The sequence below is a fragment of the Phyllostomus hastatus genome, unplaced genomic scaffold (assembly GCF_019186645.2).
Source record: "Phyllostomus hastatus isolate PE091 unplaced genomic scaffold, TTU_PhHast_1.1 phas_scaffold_501, whole genome shotgun sequence".
In the NCBI taxonomy this organism is placed as follows: Eukaryota; Metazoa; Chordata; class Mammalia; order Chiroptera; family Phyllostomidae; genus Phyllostomus; species Phyllostomus hastatus.
The window spans coordinates 62,495,359-62,517,917 of NW_025334033.1; the positions used below are offsets into that span (position 1 = coordinate 62,495,359).

Consider the following 22,559-nt stretch of genomic DNA (forward strand, 5'->3'; position numbering starts at 1 on the left):
TGTGACACGGTGTCGCACTGCGGGCATCGAGGGAGGAACTGGGGCTCACACGAGAGACGGAACCGCCCAAGGGTGTGCCAAAACCAAGGAGGGCGAGCCCGGGGTTCAAGCCCAGGGTGGTGCTCTCCAGCTCCTGCACCACGTGCTGCCTCCGGTATCTCACGACTGCACAGAGTCAGCGCTCTAGGCTCCTCCGGGACGCACCAGAAATGCTAACAGTACAGTGTCGACGGCCGACATGTCTACGCAGCCATTTCTAGTCAGTCAGGGCGCCCCACGAGCATCACTGCCTGAACCCCGAGAAGTGGACAAGGGCAGCAGCACAGGCATCGCCATGGACAAGGCCATCGGCAGCCCGAGGTCCAGAGCCGACTGTGCCGCCCTGGTCAGCGAGGAGACAAGCGGGCACTTCTCGGCAGTGGTACCGCCCCCACTCGAGGCCCCCAGTGCCCCCGCCAGCACCCCTGAGGGGTCTGGAGCCGGAGGATCTGCTATGGCCAAGAGGAGTCGCAATAGCTTTTTTCTTGATTAACCCATTTTATCAACTTGTTGATCAGGTTTATCAACTTAAGAGTTTTCTAAAATAAGCCAAAATAAATGTTCATTTTCAGCTACAGTCAAAAGTATAATTCCTGCTCTGGCTGGTGTGGCTCAGTGGACTGAGCACCGGCCAGCGAATCCAAAGGTTGCTGGTCTGATTCCCAGCCAGGGCACATGCCTGGGTTGAGTCCCCATTAGGGGGCGCGTGAGAGGTAACCACACATTGATGTTTCTCTCCCTCTCTTTCTCCCTCCCTTCCCCTCTAAGAATAGATAAAATCTTAAAAACAAAAATGTGAATTTCCTCCCACATACATGGATCTGGTCGCCGTCTCCTTACCAAACATGGCCTCCTCGGTGCCAGGCAGCTCCGGGTGAGACAAGATGCTGCCGTCCTTGACGGCCGACAAAGTGCTCAGGCATTTTCCATACAGACTGTGAATTTTTGAGACCGAAAAGGTGCTGAACTGGCTCTGGCAGAACAGAAGGTATCTCTGCCAAAGGGCGGTGTTGTTGGGGTGCAGAAAGATCAGCTTCTGCCACTCCTTGACCAGCGTGGGGGGCTCCCAGAACTCGGCGCAGAGCTTCAGCTTGGCCAGCTTCAGGTCCACGCTGCTCTGGTTGCTCTCGATGGCTCGCTCCAGAATGGCCAGCTTCTTCTCCAGAATGAGCTTCAGGGACCTCTTCCGCTTCTCCTGCCCCCCTTCCTCCAGGGCATACAGGCCAGGGCTCTTCATGACCTCGTCCTCAACGAGAAAGAGAGCCACTGAGAAATGCAAAGGGAACGGGGCATCCTCTGATTCTGCCCCATCAAGTACCGACAGGCCCCGAAGGGCATCTCGCCTCTCCAAATGAACTGCTTTCAGACTTTCGTGAAGGTCTTGTTTGTCTCAGTTTCTTCTAACGGAAACTCAGTTCCTCGAGTGCCTGCGTCACTGAGCAAACTGGACCTTGTGTTTACCTGCCTGTCCGCTCTCTGTCATTTAGCACTTAGACTTATGGATCAACAACTAGCATGCAACGCCTCCAAACACTTTCCTGCAGAGTCAACTTTACCATTAAAACAGTCAAATGTGGGCACATTTATATAGTTGTGTGAGTGGCTCAAAACACTAAGTGGAACTCGGGGAATGCATACATCTTGGAAAGGGAGCTCACAGCTGTAACTAGGAAACTCGGCGAGCAGTGCCCACCCCCCCCACTGCCCCATGCACTCCGAGTGCTGGGGCTGCACCCCGAATGCCTCCCCCTGCACAGGGACCACCTGCTCTCCTTTCCAGATTCCGCCCAACTGTCCCCTTCGCCCGGAAGCCCTCCCCTGCTACTCTCTACGGCAAGTCACCCCCGTCCATGCCCAGATTATGCACTAAAGCCTCTACCACCCCGGACCGCACACGCTCCTCACACGTCAGTCCTCCCAGCACTCTGGGGAAGCCCAGGGCAGGGGCTATGCTCTAGTAACTTCTACGTGCCCAGTGCCTGGGTTCCTCGCAGGGAGGAGCGCGAAAAGACCAGCACAGTGTATCGCTTCGCCCACAGTGAGGACTGCCACGCTAAGTGAGAGAAGTGCGACAGGGACACTTACCTGAAAAGCAACGAATGCCATCCACAGCTGAACGTCCCGAGGATTCTCCCGCACCCTCCTGTTAAACTCCTCCACCTTGGCCTTGAGAAGCGCGTCCTCGCGGTCTGGCTCTACGCCTGGCTGCTTTGACTCCTGCTCTGAGGGACCCTGTCCTTGCAGCCACTGCGTGGTGGACTGATCGTAAATCCCCAGAGGGTTCAGCCAGGTTGCCACGGGAGGGGCCACGTCGTCCGAGCCCTGCACCGGGATGAAGGGCGCTGGCTCGGACGCGAGAGGCTGGCTCTGGCTGCTGACGGCAACTCCGTCGGCGTTCAGCAGCGCCACGCTCTTCCTCGTGAAGTAGCGCTCGACACGCCTGTGTGCGTGCTTCTTGGCCGCGGGGGCCCCCTCCCAGGATATGCGCTGCTTCTTCGGGTTGATGCCCAGGCAGGAGTCTCCTTTCCTCTTGTACCTGGGGTTTGGGGAAGAGAAAAAAACCACTGAGGGAATCTGCACACTGGCTCCGAACGAGGGAAAGCTCATCAGACTCAAAGGCTCGTCGCACAAGGTAACGGCATGTCTTCGAATTCGCCGCGCCTTCAAACTGTTTCTGTTCAGAGAAACGTGAGGATTGGCAGCTAACTCTTTCTGCCCCTTTGACTTACTCTTCTAACACTTACAGGCCTCGTTAGCCCCTCATGAATTTAAGGTCATGCCTGGCGTCTAGATCTTGGTGATTTATATTTTCCTGGCGCTTCAGAGTTCAAGTACTGTCACCTGCGTGACGTCATCTGACCATCACAATCGCACGTGACGGGCAAGGCGGATGTCACCGTCCCCCTTCACGCTGCGCCTGAAGCAGGGCGCCGAGGCCGCGGGCGACACCGGGTCGGCCGTGTCCCCGGCACTGTCCTGTGTCCCCACTTACAACAGAGATAACATGTAGGTCTGAGGTTCTTTTTTTAATCCTGAAACAAAGTGTGTCAAACAAAATTACATCCGGCTATTTTCTGCTCCAGGGGAAAGAGGCTGGGTTCTAGATGCTTTTATGGAACGTGTAGGCGTCCCCGGAGCTACAAACACATGACTGCTGGGTATCTGCACAAAAGCTCGGGAAAACTGTGCTCTCTTCCGTATGTATGTTATATAAACAACCCAATTTAAAACTGGGCAGAAGATCTGAGCAGAACTCACAAAAGAAGACATGAATGGCCAACAAACACAGGAAGAAGTGTCCAACATCATCAGTCATCAAGGAAATGCGAATTAAAGCCACAAAGAGACACCACACACCCACCCAAACAGCCAGAATTAAAAGGCCGACGCCGCCACATGTTGGTGAGCGATCTGTGGCGTCACCGGGACTCCCATCTGCTGCCGACGGGAAGATAAACTGGCACAGTCACTTTGGGGAAAGGTCTGGCAGTTTCTTTTAAAAATAAACTTATTCTCGGCCGGTGTGGCTCAGGGGTTTGGGTTTGCCCCGCAGAGTGAAAGGCCGCTGGTCTGACTCCAGGTCGGGGCACGTGTCTGGGCCGCAGGCCGGGTCTCCGCTCTCCGGTCGGGGGCTCCGGTTGGCAGCGTGTGAGAGGCAACTGACCCATGCTCTCCCGCGCATCACTGCTTCTCTCCCTCCCTTGCTCCCTCCCTTCCCCAGTCTCTAAAATAAATAAATAAAACTTTAAAAAGAAATTATAACTAAACGCAGACCTAGCCTGTGGCCCATAGAATTCCTGTGGCCCAGCAATTCTAAGCCTTAGGTATGCACCCAGGAAAAAGGGAACCAGGTGCCCACACGCAGACCCGGCACAAAGGTTCTCCGTGGCTGCGCTCCGCACAGCCCAGCACGACCAACCGGACAGGGCCCGGGCGCCCACCCGCCGGCAGAGGGTGGGAAACAGGCAGCGCGAGCACCGCGGCACGGAGGAAGCTCGGACGCGTCGCGCTGAGTGCAGGGAGCCAGACACAGAGCGTCCCCACTGTGTGATCCTGTCTCTGCGACGTTCCAGAACAGACAAAACCGACGGACAGTGGGAAAGGTGGGGTGTGGGCTGGCAGGAAAGGAGGAGGAAACTTTCGGGGTCACATTTCGGGGTCCAACATTTTCACAGAAGTCGGGGTTACCCGGGTGTATGCCTGTCAAAACTCAGCGAACAAAGATTTGCATACTACAATATATGTAAATTTTAAATCAAAAGAAAAAATGAAACGAATCTTGCACTCTAGTTAATGATATCCATGTTAAAGTATTTAGGGGGTAGTTTATTGATGTCAGCAATTTACTCTGAAATACATAAAAAAGTAAGATGGGTTTCCCTGGCCGGGTAGCTCAGTTGGTTAGAGCATTGCCCCATACACCAAGGTTGCTGGTTTGATCCCTGGTCAGGGCACGCACAAGAATCAACCAGCAAATGCATACATAGGTGGAACAACAAATCAATGTTTCTCTCTCCCCCCCCCGCCTCTCTCTCTCTCTAAAATCAATAAATAAAAATTTTTAAAAATAAAGGTCGATGAACGAACAGACGCATGATAAGGCAAGTACAGTAAAATGGCAGAATGCAGGGGGTGGCGCATCAGTGCTCCCTGTGAAAGTCTCTCAGCTTAGGCTGCGTTTCTTAAAATTCTCGTCATAAAGTGCCGTGGGGAGGAAAGGGAGGCAGAGACCTGCTGCCTCCTTCAGCCACTCCCAGGGAACTCTGCCTCCACCCCCAGCGGCCCACCCACCCCCACCCCGGGAATGAGCCCACACCTCCTCTGCTTCCCCACCTCCGACAGGACAGGCACCTGGGAAGCTCTCTGCCCGCTGTGCCTCCCCTCCGCCCCTCCGCCCCTGTGCATGCAGTGGGCTCCACCTCGGGGGACAGGGTCCCACGCACCCACGAGCTGTCCCTCACACCCTCTCTCTCCACCCTCTCCTCCAGGCCGTTGATGCGTCAGACACAGGGTAACCGAGGGGAGGAGACACACTGGTGCTGCAACAGCTCCAAATACGCCTCCCGTTCCCTGCGGAGCCAATTTTAAGTAAGAAAACTAGTTTTGCTCTCCTTAATTACTATTTTATTTTCACTAAAAATGAACGGTATTTTAGATATTCATATAATCTCTAAAAAAATATTTACTGAGTTTTCTGAATTTAAAACTGCATTTTGTAGAACTGATTTTAACAGCTTCATTCCATAACAAATTAGATGAAAATGATAAAGGAGAAGAAAGAATATTACTGATCCATATTATTATCTACCTTCGGAGATAATGTGTATGTATAGATTTATACAAATATACACACGTTCTATATTAAAACAGCTGATACACAGCTTCAGGCTCTCCTCCCTATACTTAGGCATTTCCCCACACCATTAGTCTTCAAAAATGTAATATTCATTGGCTTCGAACTGGTCCACTGGAGTGGTGTGCCACAACGTATTTGACAACTTCCCTGTTGCTGTTGGACACGTAGATCGTGGCCAGTTCATCATTTATCATAGAGTCTCAGGAACTGGACAGGACCTAAGGTAAAATTTAATTCAATATTCCCCAAAATGGAGGCACTTCTGTAAAATCCTTGTCCAGTATAATCAGCTAATCTTCACTTGAATGATGCCAGAGGGAGGAACCCCCACTCTGGAGGTTGAATAAATGACATCACATGGATATTTAATTTAAATAAATTCAGCTATAGGCACTTGGCCACCAAAAAAAAAAAAAAAAGAAAAGAAGGAAGGAAGTGGGGGGCAGGAGGGAAGAGAAGAGAAAAATCAAGGAAGGAAAAGAAAAGAAAACAAAGAAGAAAGAGAGTAGAGAGGAAGAGGGCACAGGAGAGGTCACATTCAAGCCCAGCACTCACACACACAGCACTGCCCTGAGCCGGCCCAGTGGTCCTGACCCCACAGGGAGCCTGTCCCAACCCCACAGTGGGCAGGGCGGGCACCGACGTGCCTCCCCCTCAGTGACAGCGATGTCAACACGCACACGCCCCTCACAGAGACAGACTGCCTGGGCCCAAATCCAACGCCAACAATGACTCGCTGGGCGACCTCGATCCAGTTATTTAAAACACACACACACACACACACACACACACATCTGTGCCTCGGTCTCCTCGTCTGCAAAATGGGGATGATAAATGGTTCCTGGGTCACAGACTTGCTGGGATGATCAAAAAAGTTCATATACGTGAAGTCCTTCTCCATACAGTAAGAGGCAGGTAAGTTTAAACTATTACTGTTTTACAAAACCTGGCTCCTAAACGTAAGCCAAGCATTCCATCGGGTGGACAGGCAAAGACACCGCAATCCATGACCTTCGCTGGCAGTGCACCCGTCCTGAAGAACTTTCCAAAGGCGATTCTGACTCTCTCCGTCAGGGACTTCAGAACCCACGCTCTGTTTTCCACGGCATCCAGCCCAGCCGCACCGCTGCTGGGACGCCCGCACTGTCGGCCCTGCTTCTGCACCAGGCCACGCCGGACCTCCCGGCACTCCGCCCTGGCCGTGCCTTCCCGCCACACGGAACACTGCCCGCGCGGCCCAGCTCCCGGCACAACGGCCCGGTCCGCACGCGCCGGGGCCGGCCGAGTCGTCCACCCACGCCCCTCTCAGTGCTCTCGGTCTGTCCGTGTCCCTCTCGGGGTGTAGAAACTCGGTGCCTGGCACAACACTCCCACCGTCTGCTGACCAGCTCGAGTGCCGTGGGAGCCCCGCCTCCCCAGCCCTGGGCACTGACAGCTGCCCGGCTGCGAGTCCAGGCAAGACTCCCCTCCGGAGCACTTCCCTAAGTCACCGAGAAACCGCACCAACGCCCTCAGCCCCCGGCAGACGGGGGTATCTCCGCAGTTCAGATGCATGGAGGTGTCGCTAACCACTCTCCTCCTGCGGTCTGGGCCACTCGCGAGCAGAGGCTCAGGAGGCACTGACTGTCAGGATGTTTTCCTTTGTCCAACTATTTCTAAATCATAACCCTCCATATCTGCACACTAATTTCTAACTCCACGTCAAATGTTTCTGACATTTGAGTGTCAGGCACAGCCAGAGTTACAATCCCCAATTTACACACGAAGAAACAGGGGTTCAGACGGCTTTTACGTGACTTGCCTTGGATTATGTTACTGGTAAATGGCGAAGTCAGAATGAGAGCCAGTCCTCGGTTTCCCAGTCTAGAAAACGCCCAGCCATATAACCTGCCTCGTCTGTGGACGGCGGAAGAACAGGAGAAGGCAGAGGAACACAGGTTCAAATCTCAACTCTGCTGCTGACCGGTGCCTGGCCTTGAGAGGTCACTGACCCTCCCTGAGGTTCCTTCCCCACACCCCTGACATGAGAGTGCTCTCCGCCCCACGGAGAGCCAGGAGGAGGAGGCAGGCCGCCGTGAGAGAGAGTTCGGGACCGAGGCGCACCCCCTGTGCCGCACACACTCTGTGCCCCACCCGCGTCTGCTGGCCTCCCCAGTGTTCCTGGGTTCCCGCCACATCTGTGGCATTATCACGTAGTGGCGTGGAAAACCAAACAAGGTTTTAGAGAGTACTAAAATAATTTTTAAATATAAAATGCATGTTAAATATGGTCATCATTTACTCTCAGCCATGAGGTTTGTTAGGGAGGATACAGATACATGAAAAATAACTAAGATAAACTCACCATGAAGACATTTTTAGCTGGAACTGCTTACGTGGTGAGATGTCGTGAGCAGAACCTGCCTCAAGTCTGACGCTGCAGCAAAGCGGAGGAACTGAAAGTTGTTTGGGAAGGGACTTAGCCTGCAAAGAACGACGTGGCTCTGCCGGCCCCCCCCCCCGCCGACCCTGCGGGCCATGATTCCCAGCCCTCACCGCTGACCGCTGGTGTGAGCCGTCCGGGGTGGAGACCACGCGCTGCTGGTCTCACGCCCCCGGCAGTGTCGGTCTCGCCAGCGGTGAGTGCCTGGCAGGGCTGAGGGGGTGTTCGAACACTCTGACTGGCAGAGCAGAGGAGAAAAGCTTACACTCGTTACCGAAGCAAACACCCTCACCTACTCTTCTGACTATCTGGTGATGCACGCTGAAAATGCGGTGAAAACGTCATTACCGTTTAATGTCATGATTCAAATGGCACACGTGCGGGGGGCGGACAAATAAAAGGCTTTTGCAACTTTTTAAAATGGCACCTAGATTAGATCAGACGGTTTTCAGATAGTCTGCCACAATCACTGGAAGATATTCTTAGGTTGGCTCATTCAGCAAGTACTTGCTGAACACCTACTGCACCAGGCACTCTTCCAAGCACCACGGATACACACAATTCATCCGGCCTGGACCCTGATCTCAAGGGTTAAATTTTCCCGTTAGGATGTGAAATGGATAAAAGCCCAACAGAATCCACGGGGGTGGGCGTGGCCAGGAGCAGGAGGCCGCGCTGAGGGTGCTCAGGAGAAGGAAGTCACGTCCCAGCAGCGGGAAGCCGGGGAAGGTGTCGGGACGGATACCTTGCTATGTCTCCTCGGTACAGGGATTTATATTCCCAGTTCGCAGGGTCTGGCTTCTTGTCTGTTCTGAAGGTGTCTTCCGTCAGGGCCTGGATGTCCTCAAGCCAGACGCAGCGATGTCCGGGGTCCGCGGCAGCACTGGTTTCCTGACTGCGGGGCAAGAGAGGGTGAGGAGGAGGGAGGAGGGAGAGGCACGTACAGACCTTCCGGTCACACGGCCCACGAGGGCCGAGACGCGGAGGTCGGGCGTTTCACACTCCGCGCAGCAAGAAGGGAGCCGAGGACAGCAGCGCGTGCGTGCCCCACGGAGGGGAGGACGCCTGCTCCAAAAACACCCTTAAAATACAACGCAGAGACCATGGCCACCAAGCGGCACCTTACCAAAAACAAAGTCGTCTCAGAAATTAACCTGAGGAATACACAGGTGCTCCTTTTCAAGTATTCCATTTAAATTCTTGTAATCTGAATTTCAAACATATTTGTACAGCTTTTTTTTTAATTTACAAAAGAAAGGAAAAGGGCTGCTCTCCCTTCACCTCGTTTGAAAAGTGCTCAGGGTACTGATTCCAACTGAAAACTCAACAATGGCAGCAGCAAAGCCACAGCTGTGACCAGTTCAACCTCAGATGCCACTCGGGCCCGGTCTAAGCCTCGTTCTTCTAGTCTGGGCGTGCCGGCCTCCTGCATAAAGGGCAGAGAGAGGCCGCCGCGAGACCAGGCCCTGGTCTGCTCCTCTGAGCCAGCCTGTGAGTTGGCAGACTCTCAGCTCAGACACAAGTGGAACCACGTCCCTCGGAGCCACAGGAGAGGGGGGAAGGATTTCTAGGTACGGGACACCGTCCCTCCTCCAGGGAAAATCACTTCACAATGCTGCTGACACAGACACTGCCCGAGGGGTCACAGCAGTCATTATCTGTTGTTCCTGCTGCCTTTTACTTCTGCCCAGGCAGAAATAAAGATTCTGGAAGCCTCTAAGTCATTCTTGGCTGGGAATATAAGAGAACGGTATTTCAGGGACACCAAGTAGCAATTCAGTAACTATCTGAGTGCCACATCTCAGGTTAAAAATGTGTGGTGATGTTAACACATTCCCCTCCAGAACAAATGTGGAGGAGTTTCTGTCGATGAAAACTATCGGGGCGATGAAGGCGGGAGAGAGAGTGACGCATTCCAGAAAGCCAACTGAGGGTGGGAAAAAAAAAAGGAAGGGCCAGCTGCAGACCACCCCCGGGGCGTCAACAGGCCCTCCTCCCGCCCCTGTGGAGTGCTGAGGTCAGGACGCAGCACGTGGCGGGGCTGTGCACAGGGAGGGGCCTGCCCCTGAGGGTGAGGAAGAAGTCATCCCAGGACACAAAGGTGGATGGGAAGCTATAGCCTCTGGGGACATTTCACCGAAAATGTCACATGGAGAGCTTGAGTGTGATATTGTTTTGTTAAGGAATTATATGCTTATGATTTTGTAATTAAAAACAGGGGCATTCCTGTGCCAGACATGTATTCATTCATTCACATAACGGAAATGTATTCAGGACGTGTTACTATGCGTCAGCCCTGTGCCAAGGCTGGGGCATGCCATGGCCGGTAAGGGGGCGTGGTCCCTGCCCACATAAATTCAGTTAAATTTAGACCTTTCGCTTGGCCGCTTTATTCTTCCTCTAGAGCAAGTCTGGGTTACAGCTGTGGCACCTGAGACGCACAGAGGGCTAAACAAGCCTGGACCCCCAGAGGCTGGCAGTGTCCTCCCACATGGGGCAGACAACGGCAGGACCCTGGGAGACTGCGGTGTTGCCTTCTCTCGTGGAGACTCCCCGGGCCAAGCTCCAAAGGTGCTCCCACACACAGCATCCCTGCCATCAGCGGGGCATCCAAGCACCCAAAAGCAAATCATCCCTCAAGAATCGAGAAAATCTTAATAACACTAACTTTCTCAGTATGCTTTGGACAGGTGCTAAACTATTCTCTCTTCTAGACTGTATGAGCAAAGAAAAAAAGTTACGTGAGGAATAGTTCAAGTATTCTCACCACATACGGACTGTCCCAGCCCGGGGCAAAGTGCCTCCCTGAGCAGGAGGGTGTCAGCCTAGGCAGAGAGGGGGCGCTGTCACCGAGCACCTACGCTGTGGCCGTTCTGCAGAACGACCTGAACAGTGTGCTCAAGGTAGACACACCTGTGCAACAAATGGAGAAATGAAGGCCCCAAGGAAGGGAGAAACTGTGGTCCCGAGCTATTTTATACCTTCAACACAGCGTCCAAACAAACGTGAAGGAAGAAAAGGACAAAAGCAACGACTATGGTAAGGGCTACAGTTAACCTTCCCCAGGGAGTGGGGGAGGGGAGGGCTGGTAATGGGAATGACTGAAAGGAAGACACTTCACTGTAAAGAGAAGACATTTCTCCTCCTTATAAGCGTGGAAGCCAAGGGCCCCTCCCAGCAAACTAGCCCCTACACCCAAGGGCGGCACGTCTGCCACCTTTCGAAACTCCCGAAGACTTTCCGTCCAAATCAGACTTCAACACATTCACTGCTGTGCCCAGTTAACATTTCTCAAACAAAATCATGGCCCCGATTTGTTGAAGTTCTTTTTTTTCAGGCTGACCAAGTGACAGAGCTCCACTTTTCCCCAGCTGTACTGAGGTACTTACTGACTCCGTTTTGACTGAGTTACACAATCACGTGAGTGTGTAACTTGCGGCAGTAAGTTTGGGGGGGGGGGGGACTGAAGACCCACTGTAAAGCACCACGGGCACCAGGGGGCGGAGAACGTACCTCGGCTTCTCTGATGCTTTCCTGCCGTCTCCGGTGCCCCTGGAAGGCCTGTCCCGGACAGAGCCAGCGTCCGACTCAGACGCACTGCTGCTGCCCGACTGCCCACGTCTTCCCCTGCTTTTCCCGCGGTGCTGATGCTTCCTCTTCTTCTTCTTCTCTTTCTTCTTCTTTCTGCTGGTTTGTCTGCGCTTTTTGTTCGCGTCACTTTCGTCTGAAGGGTCTGATTTCAGAGGACTCCTGTTTGAAAAAATCACATTAGAATTGGGGAAAATGTTATGGAAATAAGTAATCAAACAAATACACGAGAATACAAAAGGAAATTCTAAAAATGCTCACACAGACTTTAGCTTCTAAACCTAGACTTTCATATACATACATTTTTAAATCAAAGTAATCTACAGTTACTTTATCAACGATAGTATTTTTTAAAACAACATTATAAAAGGTTTATTTTCAGTCCTACATATTACACCAGCATGTTCTTAATGCTTAAAAAAAAAAAAAGCTTTAATTCCAGTCCTTGCTTTTACCGGCTACATGAGCTCGTCATCATTACTGAAATGCCCACAGACCACTCCCTCCCACGCATTAACTGTTCCCGACTTCCGAAGGCTCCTTCTGCTCTGAGAGTCCCTGGCTTCCTGGGGCCCGTTCATCACGGTAACAGACCATCTAGTCCGTAGTGGCGGCGAGAGAGCACACTTCTCAGTTCAAGGGTCTACAGCAAAGTTCTTTCAGAGCTGGGTGGAAGTGTGTCCCGTTCTGCTTCTCCCCAAGTTTTCGTGAGATTTTATCACGTGTTACAGGTCGGGGTCCAGAACGAGCCACCCCGAGGTGTGTCTCAGGGGTACGCAGGTTACTTGGAGCTAAAGGCAATTCTAGCTTCTGCTCAAGAGAAAGTTCTCCCCTCTCCCTAAACTGCCTAGAAGAATCTGAATGAGAGGCCGCGCCCATGAGAGATGATCACAGATAACGTCTTCTGACACATCTGTAGGGCGGGGCAAACTTGTGTTTACGAACTGTTTGCCCCTCCAGTCACCTGCAGTGGCCTTCCGAAGCCCCCAAGGGGCCTCACCTGCCCCCTCACTCAGGACAGCCTCTATGCCTCCATCCCTCCTCCCCCCTCTGAACCGCTCACATACGCGGGGTCTCCAGATCCTTCCCATATGCGGGGTTCCCATGCACACGATATTAAATTTGATTTCCTCTTATCAATCTGTCTCCTACTGATTTATTATTTGGCCAGCCAGAAAGAACCAGAGGCGGGAAAGGGGAATGTTTCCCTTCCCCACATTATATTACACAAGCTCCTCCTATTTTTACGAATGTGTTGGAACTATCTGAATTCCATGTTTATCAATACTCTAGAGGTTACTAATGAGGCCAGTAAAGTTACTTAAGAACCACAACAACGCCATTTCCCTGACGGCCTAATTACCGGCAGTAAGTGTGTCACGCAGCTGCCGTTGCAATGCAAAGGGGACGAAAGACTGATTGGTAAGGGTGATGTAAGGGAAAAGAGGCAAAGGTCACCTCATTACTTTAAGAGTTTACTGAGCTCATTTGTCACGGGATTTTCTGAGAAGCACCGTTCGAGCTGAGCCACAGACGGTGCACTGACAAAGGGGAAAGCCCCCTCTATCAAAAACACTACCTGGTCCGCGGCGCCCCTTCAGAAACAAGCACTGTGGCCTCTTCAGTTTGTCGACTCAGAGTCGTCACGGTCCCGACACAAAAGCTTGGGTTGCTCAGCCAGTCTAATTCTGCACGTGCAAAAGAGAGAGAAGATCAATGAAGTAAGCTCAAAACGGCTTCTGAAGCAGGAAATCCATCTTAGCGGCTGGCATCCTAACTCGCAGCCAATGTCAGCCAAACGTTCACGACGGCCCACAGGGGCCAAAGGGCATCCATGGAACTTTTATTTCACAGGGCACGGGGCTTTCACGCACTCCAACACACTTAAGACTGCAGTCCTCTGTGGCATCAGGCTGGGGCCTAAGCAAAAGCCACGTAACAAGTGTGGCCTAAAAGGCACCAGTGCTCTGGGCAGTCCGTCCATACTCTAATGAGCACGAAAGCTTCGAAGCACCAGGTTTTAATGACCCCAAATTTGATGTAGGCAATTCCAAAAAGTTAAAAATCAAACCATGCATAAGAGCCTACCATGCTTAAAATTATTACAGAAGATTAATACTTTTCTTTAAAAGAATATTCCCATGTTCTACCTTAGTTAGGTAACTTAACATAAACCATTCCTTATAACCAACAATACTCCTCTTTGAAAAAAAACACAAGGTGTCAACTTTTCTAACGAATGCTAAAATTATACAAGATGTTAACAATGACATCTGCAGCTGCTGAGATTAAATGTCTGAAAAACTTTTTTGCTCCTTATCCATTAATCTCTAACTCTCTCGTATGAACTATTTCTAAATCACTCATTTTCTGACTTTCGGGGGTCTTAGCTACGAAGGAAAGGAGAAGAGCATGGGACCGTGGCAGCAAGGGTTAATTCGTCCTGTTTTGCTTTAGGATGGGTGGCCAGAGCACATCATATGCTGAGGAGAAAGAATCCATGAAATGGTCACAGTTAGAAGAGAAGGGCCCTGGCTGGTGTGGCTTAGTGGACTGACAGCCTGAAAGGTCGCCGGTTCGATTCCCAGTCAGGACACATGCCTGAGCTGCAGGCCAGGTCCCCAGTTGGGGGCATACGAGAGGCAACTGATCGATGTTTCTCTCTCTCTCCCTCCTTTCTCCTCTCTCCAAAAGTAATTAAATAAAATCTTACAGAGTCAGAAAAAGGTAATTAGATTTTTTTAACAGTTGTACTGGGACATACTTTATATACCATAAGGTTCAACCGTATAAAGTGTGTAATTCACAAGTTGTTAGAGTACTTAGAATATGGTACAATACCACCACAAAATAACTTTAGAACATTCTCATCATCCCCAAAACCCCTATACCTATTAGCAGGCTCTCTCCATCACTTGCCCCCTACTCTCCGACCCCGACTCCCAGCCCTAGGCAACCACTAATATTTTTTCTCTACAGATTTGCCTATTTGGGGCATTTAACATAAACAAGATCATACAATATATGGTCTTTTGTAACGGGCTCCTTTCACTTGATGTTTTCGGCATTCATCCGTGCTTTGGCATGTACTTTATTCCTTTTTATTGCTGAATCGTATTTCATGGATGATGCCACATTTTATCCATTCATCAGTTGATGGATAGTTGGGTAGTTTCCACTGTGAGGCTCTTATGAATAACACTGCTATGAACATTCATGTGCTCGTTTTTATACAAACATACGTCTTCATTTCTCTTGGGTAAGCATCGGGAGCAGAACTGCTGGGTGCCGGCAGCGTTCTGGCAGTTCTGCTGGACTATTTTGCAGACTGGCTGTACCATTTTACACTCAATGAACAATGTGTGAGGACTCCAGTTTCTCCACATCCTTGCCAACATGTTCATGTCTGTCTTTTTTGTTATAGTCATTTGAGTGGGAGTGGTGTATTTCCTCATTGCAGTTCTGACTTCCATTTCCCTGGTGACTACAGAGGTTGAACAACTTTTCAGGTGTTTATTGGCCATTCATACTAGAGGAGAAATAGCTATTCAAATCTTCTGCCTATTTCCTAATTGGACTGTCTTTTAATCACTGAGTTGTAAGAGTTCTTTATATAGTCTATATGCTAGTTGCTGATGACGGGTACTTGATTTTATTCACTGCTTCACCCCTAGAAGTGGAATCAGTGTCTGGCATACATTAGTAGAAGTTTAAAAAGCACAGGAAAAAGGAAAAGAGAAGGATTCTACTTTACAAAGTGCCCACAACAGGTACTATAAAAATAGGCCAAGCACCAGGTTCCGCACTCTGCATCCTTGTGTCTTTTAATCCTCGCAGCAACCCTCTCCAGGAGGAACCATGATCTCTCCTGCACAGGAGAGGAAACTACGGCTCACGGGGATTAGGTAATGTGTAAGGTCATACCCAGTAAGGGTTAAACAGCTCTTCACACCATCTTTCTTCTACTGTCTCTTTTTTCCTTCTGAGGTTGGTTCCCTTCCCTCGGGCTTAATTCCTGGCAAGAGGCATGTGAAAACAGTTCCTGTTGCTCTCTGAAATCACAATTATTTCCACAATAATTGGATTCTAGAATGAACAAAGGAAAAGTGGGGGAAGATGAAACAATATGCAAGGAGAGATGCTCCCAAATAATTCTAGTACCGTTTTACATAAAGATTCTAGATGGTGATGACAGCTTGGAGGAAAGATAAAGTAATACAAATGTCAAAAAAAAAACAAACAAACAAAGTATGTGATCTCCCAAAATCTTTCAGAAGGTACATTAAAGGGTTTTGAGGATGCAGTTAAGGCTTTGCCATAAGGGAGCTCGGGGGTGGGAGAGTAGTTTATAAAAAACTAAAACTGATGGATCTTAACATCACTAAGGGAGAGAAAACTGGACAGCGGGTCCTCCTGATCTGATTCAATATCAAGGGCAGAACACTCCCAATGAGGTACTTTCAACTAAAAAAAAATCATGCCTGAGTCTTATTAGCTCTCTAGATCTAATTACTAGTTTACAGGAAACACTGGGATAGAGAAGCATATTAAATGACACCATGAGGATTTGGTAGGAAGTGTGTATAGAACAAATGACCCAGTTTCCACAACAAATAAATCACAGGGGTAAATGGAGGGGAGGAAGACACTTTTATATTTAAAAGAGACCCAAGAGACATACCCACGAAATACAGTGTTGGATCTTTTTGGATCCTGACTTGGACAAACCAACTGTAAAAGGCCATTTTTGAGACAAGTTGGGAAATCTGAACATTGACAATTAGATGCCATTAAAGAATTACAGTTAATTTCATTGTGAGTAATAATGTTGTGTTTAAATTTTTTAAAATACAGCACTTCACAAACAGCACTTTTACAAACTCTACCCTGATCCTGGGTACCCAGGTGTCCAATAAATCCTGGTTACGATACATGACAAGAGCAACTCTCTCTTACAAATCTGCCACGTCACCCTTCCAAAATAGAAGGATAAAGCCTTGGCCTGGTGTTCGAGTCACCAGCCTCCCTAACCACCAGTCCCAGCCGTATTTCCCAAGGCTCCTCTTCAGGCCTCTTGACGTCCAGACACACTGGATTCTCCGCAGTTCTCTACCCTGGTCTCCTTCCCTTCCTGCACGCCTCTGAAGGCCCTGCCACTATCTCTGCCTATCCAGCTCCTACGCTGTCGAAGACCCATCCCTAAGGGGAGTTCCCGTAGAAAGCCTTCCAGGGGTGTACAACCTGCAGCCCAGGATGGCTGTGAACTCGGCCCAACACAAAACCATAAATCTACTTAAAACATGATGAGATTTTTTTGTGTGTGAATACATGTCACAATGTACTTAATGTGGAGCCCAAGACAACTCTTCTTCTTCCAGGGTGGCCCAGAGAAGCCAAAAGGTGGGGCACCCCTGCCGTATGCGAACCGCCCATGGAAGTCATTATGCCCGTAGTTCACCGACGACATCTCTAACATCCTCCTTTGTCCTGTTATTTCTGTGTTAAGTACCTACTATTGGTCTGCACGTTCAGCAAATATTTATCAAATACCTGCATTCTGGGCCCCTGCAAGGGGCTAAGCATGCTACGGTGACTAGACACTGTCCTTGACCACATGGAGAATACAGTTACTAAAGGATGACCAAAATTACACTGTGTAAGAAATTCATTACAATTATGGTAACTGCTACAAAAAATAGGTGGAGCTACCTGAGAGGATGTAAGGGAGGTCTCGGACACAACTGGGCTCTGCCACATAAGTGCATGACTTAGAATCACCTTAAATTGCAATTCACTACAGGTATACCTCCTCTGATTGAGCTTTGCTTTATTGTGCTTCACAGGTACTGAGTTTTTTACAAACGCAAGACCCCCCACCAGCAACAAGACTACAAGTCCCCTAACTGCGGTGGTCTGGAACCAAACCCTCAACATCTATGAGGTATGCCTATCTGTCCCTTAACGTTTAATACAAACCCGGGGACTTTGAAGGCTTAAGTAAAATATGTCATGCCATCACCTGACACACGGTAGGGTCTCAATAAATAAATGTTAGTTCTCATTCCCAGCAGCTGTGCCTCTACGGAGAGAAACTGAACGGGCTTGGGTCCTTAATTCCCCTAACTCTAGGCCTGCCTAAAGATTTGAACCCAATAAACATTCAGAAATAAGTAAAACAGGAAGGAGGGCATTTGCGTTTGCACCCAGAAGAACACCCAGCGTTTGCGCCAGGAGTCTACTTGAGGTGAAGTAGCTGAGGCTCATAGAAAAAATGCTTTGGGGGATCTCCTAGGTCTTCGTCACTCCGTAATACAACTCCAAAAAAGCTGGGGTGAGGACAGGGGCCCTTCCCAGAAGCCTTTGCAGCGCCGCGGAGAACTCTGGGACACAATTGGATAAACATCCAAAGCGAGGGCCGACACCTGGGGCCGAGAAACTGCGCCTTGAGCCCGCCGAGTGCCTTCTTCATCCCTTTTGTGTGCTTACCTTTCCTGGAGCTCCCGCTATCGGGAGCCTCACTAACACCCGCAAAGGCCGGGAACAGCGCCATGATCACAGGCCGCACCTCCCTTCCCCTCTACATAAATGGCGCCGGCGAACGGACGACAGTAGTGCGACCTTCGTGGTCGCGGTGCACTCTGGGAAGTGTGTTTTTCCGGGTCCTCAAACCGGCTGGCCCGGGAACCGGCGGGGCGGGGCGGGGTGGGGCGGGGAGGGGAGGGGGAGGGGCGGGGAGGGGAGGGGGAGGGGCGGGGCGGGGCGGGGAGGGGGAGGGGCGGGAGGGGGAGGGGAGGGCAGGGGAGGGGGAGGGCAGGGGGAGGGCAGGGAAGTGAGGGGAGGGCAGAGGAGGGGCGGGGGAGGATCAAGGGAGGATCAAGGGAGGATCACTTCCCAGTCGTTGATACCTGCGGGTTTCTGAGAGAACCGGGAAAGATGGAGATTGAGGAATGGAATTGTTCAGAGCAGGACTTGTTAGGAACCTGGGATTTCCAATCCCACCGCTGAACTCATACCATCACTTACTGACTGGGTTAATTTAATGAAACTCTCCAAGCTCTCGTTTCCTCGTCTGCATGACGGTTATAAGATTGAACGAGCTTATAGTTTAGGGGCTTACGGGCATGGCGCCTGGCCCGTGGAAAGCACTTAATAAAAGTGAGTTGTGATTGCCATGTAGGATACCCAAATTTCAGTGAGTTTACCATTTTAAATATAGGAACAACAAAAAAAGATTGCAAGTTCCAATCAAGTCTTTGCTGGTTAGGAAATATGTTTACTGGCCTATGAAGGATTCTAAACTAAAAAATAATAATAATAAATAATAATCAAGCCTGCTAGAAATATAGGGGATAAAAAAAACAATTTAAAGACTTCATACCACCTAGAAGCAATCAGCCAAATCCAGAATATGGGAGATTATTAAAAAAAAAAAAAAAAGTTTCTTCAACAAATCAATGGCATAATGGGGCAGAAGATTGCAAGGCATGAAAAGAATTTGGCGGCCAAATGCAATACAGTATATGGTCTCATTATGATTCTGATTGGACAGATTGTAAAAAGGTCTTTTTTGGGACAAATGGAGAAATAAGTGAGCAGAGTATTCAATGACATCAAGTAATTCTTAATTCTGTTAGATGAACTAATGGCAATAAAGTTACTTTTTAAAGTTCTTATATATTAGAAATGCATACTGTAGTATTTGCAGGTGGAAAAAATAAATGAAAAGACATTTTTTGAATCCCTGGGAGTTCAGAGATCTTTAGAGTTAGATAGGGATTTCTTAGAATAAACTAAATATGGTTTCAAATTACAATTTGGCTTTACATGTGGCTTGACTAAAGAAAGAGAATGCAGCACTCAATCACTTTTAAGTATTTCTGTTCTTTGTGGCGGAGATTACTCATGGAAATTGGTAGATTGCTATTCTGGCACCTACCCCCTTTAGCCTGCATCTCTCACAGATCTCGATCGCCTCTGAGTGCTGACAAGAGTGAGTATTTTCTCTGAAACTGGAAGAAGAAAAGTCATGTGAAGGAAAAGGGGGAAAGGAAAAAATTGAACAGTAGAGATGTATGAAAAGGGGCTTTGTTTTAGTAGCAGAGGAGTTGGATGAGACATGATGTACAGTCTTGATCTCAGTAGACTAAGCAGCTGGACTGGCCAGGAAGAATGAAAAAGAGGTAGGCATGAGCAAGGGCTGAAAACTATAGAAAAAAGGGCCCTTAAGTGATGTCATAGAGAGTACAATGCGAATGAAAGGATTGCCAAGACGCAGTTAGACACAAGGTAAGTTAGGTGCTCAGGACTTGTTTTTTGGCAAAATAGCACCTACATGATTCCCGTTTACTTTTGCAGAAGGATATTATAGAAAAAAAGAAAGGTAGTGAATGCCTTTTGTTTTGCTTGATTAGCACCCTGTTTTCTGAATTTACAAGGTGGTCGTATGAGTACAGTGCGGCCTCCCTGTCCCCGCCCCATCTGGTTGGTTGGTCGGGGTAAGTATGCGACTCAATGTGGCCACGTTTTCAGGTGGTAGGTGCACGACCCAGCTTTGACCCAAACCAGACCAAGAGATCTTCTCTTCTAGGCATTTTGGAACTATGACTGAGAAACAGAAGCTTGTATGTCTTCGTGCGTCTGGGCTGCAAGATGTAATAACAGCCCAGGAGCTGGTGGAGGAGCCGCAGAAACCTGCCTGTGGAAGGAGAAGGACGAAAGCAGATGTCGGTTGGAGAAGAGGGTCCCAGAAATTTTGGAACTCTAATTTTAGTTGCCCCTGGAGCCTCATTCCTATGTGTGGATTCTGGGAACCAGCCCAATGTCCTTAGGATGCATTCCCCATTTCAGTTAAACAGATTCAAGTTGACTTTTTGTCGTTTACAACCAGGGGACCCAAGTCACACAGAATGACAAAGTGAATGAACGGGTAAGTGACACCATTTCCACACTCAAGGTCACAATCCCAGCCTCTGGAGGTATTCCAACTAGTTTCAGTGATGAGTGAGACTTCTCAACTGGTCTACTCAGAACATGTAAAAGCAAACTCCTTTCATCTTAAGAAGGAAAGAATCCTCACTAACTCAGGCCAACTGGAGAAACTGGTCTATCAACACATTCAGTCTCGAGGAATTTTCTGGTAATTTCTCTGAAGTAATAGAAAGAAAACGTGCCTTTGGAAATCAGGGATACCAGCAAGAAAAGAAAAGAGCCCTAACCACTTCATTGGTAAGATCTGCATTCCCCGGCCCCAACCTTTTTTTTTCTTTTCTTTTCTTTTTTTTTTTTTTTTGAGTTGGGTAATGAGAGTAGGAATAGCTCAGGTTGGAAATGCCTTCATATGTGGACACAGCCCCAAGCAATAGTTCTTAAGTCACAGCTAAACTAGCCTATTTATATGCCTGATCCCAATTCACATATTCAAGAATCTGCCTGAAATAGGTAAGGATTTGAGAAATTGCACAGAAATGAATGTCAGCAACAATCATTAATGGTGTTACCACTTCGCATCTTTAAAATCTCACCTAAGTGAGGCTCCTCCTCGCCTAAGTGCACTCTCCTCACTTGGGTGTACTCTCCTCTAAGGAGGGTTGTGTGGTCAGCTGAGGGCATTTTTAAGAGCCTTGGATAAAAGCAATTTTAACCAGAGTTTTAAAAGGTTAAGTGAATTTTCTTAAGCTTACCCTTAGATTAACACTTCTTCCCCAAAAGCCCTGAAAGTATTCTCAGCTTTTGTTGTGATTAGACCTCTTCCAGAAAGGGATACATGCTTTCTGTTATGTTGCTAATAAAAGAGACCAATGAAACAATGTAAATCTTTTCTATTTTTATAATTTTTTATTAAGCAAATCATTAAATCCCCACTATCCACAGTGCCTTTCTCTGACTAGGAAAGTGACATTTTGAGAACTGATTTGATCTCAGTCTCCATGTGAAAACTCCTTTGTCTGGTTGACTTTTGTCTTTCTGGCAATTCTCCTGGCTGTGGTCACATGTCTTGTAAGTGTGGGGCAGGAGTGGCTGGTTCGTTTCCTCCCCCTTCATTCCCATCTGCACCTCTCTTTTCACTGCCTCCTCTCATAGCCAAAAAAAGCAAAAGTGTGAATTTTTTTCACCTGTAAATTTCCAGTTGCAGGTGCAAGTATCTAAGATAAATTGATTTTACCTGTGCCTGCCTATTTACGAACACAGGAACTATCCTCTCCTTTCATTTTAGGCATGCAATACATGCTTGATACAGAAAAAGCTCTAAACACAGGAAAGTATATAAAGATGGGCAATGATCACCCAATTCCCATCACACATAGACAAATACTATTTTGAGTGTCTCCATGCAGGCCTTTTCTTTCTTTCTTTTATGCTTTTCAGGTGTCTTAGTTTATGAGTACCTTTTTTCATCATAGTTATGACTCTTTCTTCCTAATATAATAATACATAAGCATCTCTCGGTTTTAGTACAGATTTCATAAACATGTTGGATGTATAACACTTCATCTGACGGCTGGGATCATGATATTCTTAACCATCCTTTATTTCTAGGTATTTAGCAAACCTTCCTTGCGTCATCTCATCAGTGTTATCCATGAGTTCTCCAAATGGGAATGGCCAGGCGGGTCCGCCAGCCACAAGGTCTTCAATGGGCGTTTCGCTCATCCGCCAGTAGCCGAGAGGTTTCTAATGATGAGCTGCCACTCTGCCCTAGTGTGAGGCATGAGGTGCTGAAAAGGGCAGCCAAGGAGGGTAAAGGGACACTTTCTTAAAAAAAAAACAAGTGTAACTTCAAATAATAAAGACGAAGCTCCACAAAACACCTATTCAGTAAAGAAAGTCACTCCACCGCGTGCCAACAGCACATGCAGAAAACGCAGCAAAGAACTGTGACCCGAAGACGTCGGTGCAGAGACCATCTGTAAATGAACAAAGCGCACGCCCAGCCCCGGGGAGGTGGGTGTTCAGGGCCTGGGAGGGCGCCGCAGAGGCGGAGCTGCTCACCTGTGTCTGGACCAACGAGGAGGGATTCACCGGACAGGCCAAGAAGAAAACCAATGTAGACAGAGGAAAGAGCTGGTGCGGGATGGCAGGGTCGTTCGAGGACGCTCAGTGGGGGTAGGGAGGAGGGGGAGGAGGATGGGGCGAGTCTGGGAAGACTGGCTGGGG

At 49.0% G+C, this 22,559-nt stretch overlaps 1 protein-coding gene across 6 annotated transcripts in view; it reads right to left on the reverse strand.

Moving 5' to 3' along the window:
* The window catches only part of NRDE2 (NRDE-2, necessary for RNA interference, domain containing), a 41,252-nt gene extending 23,224 nt beyond the window's left edge, over positions 1 to 18,028 (reverse strand). For all 6 annotated transcript variants that reach the window (XR_006783741.1, XR_006783740.1, XR_006783739.1 and 3 more), the window contains exons 1-6: positions 17,892 to 18,028; positions 12,985 to 13,093; positions 11,331 to 11,567; positions 8,563 to 8,712; positions 2,125 to 2,575; positions 880 to 1,285 (exon numbers count right to left, since the gene is read on the reverse strand). Coding sequence is in view for 2 of the 6 variants with exons in the window: in XM_045822139.1 (XP_045678095.1) it covers positions 880 to 1,285; positions 2,125 to 2,575; positions 8,563 to 8,712; positions 11,331 to 11,567; positions 12,985 to 13,093; positions 17,892 to 17,955 (1,417 nt within the window). In the remaining 4 variants the exon portion in view is untranslated. The remainder of the gene's footprint in view (positions 1 to 879; positions 1,286 to 2,124; positions 2,576 to 8,562; positions 8,713 to 11,330; positions 11,568 to 12,984; positions 13,094 to 17,891) is intronic.
* Positions 18,029 to 22,559: the final 4,531 nt, after the last annotated feature.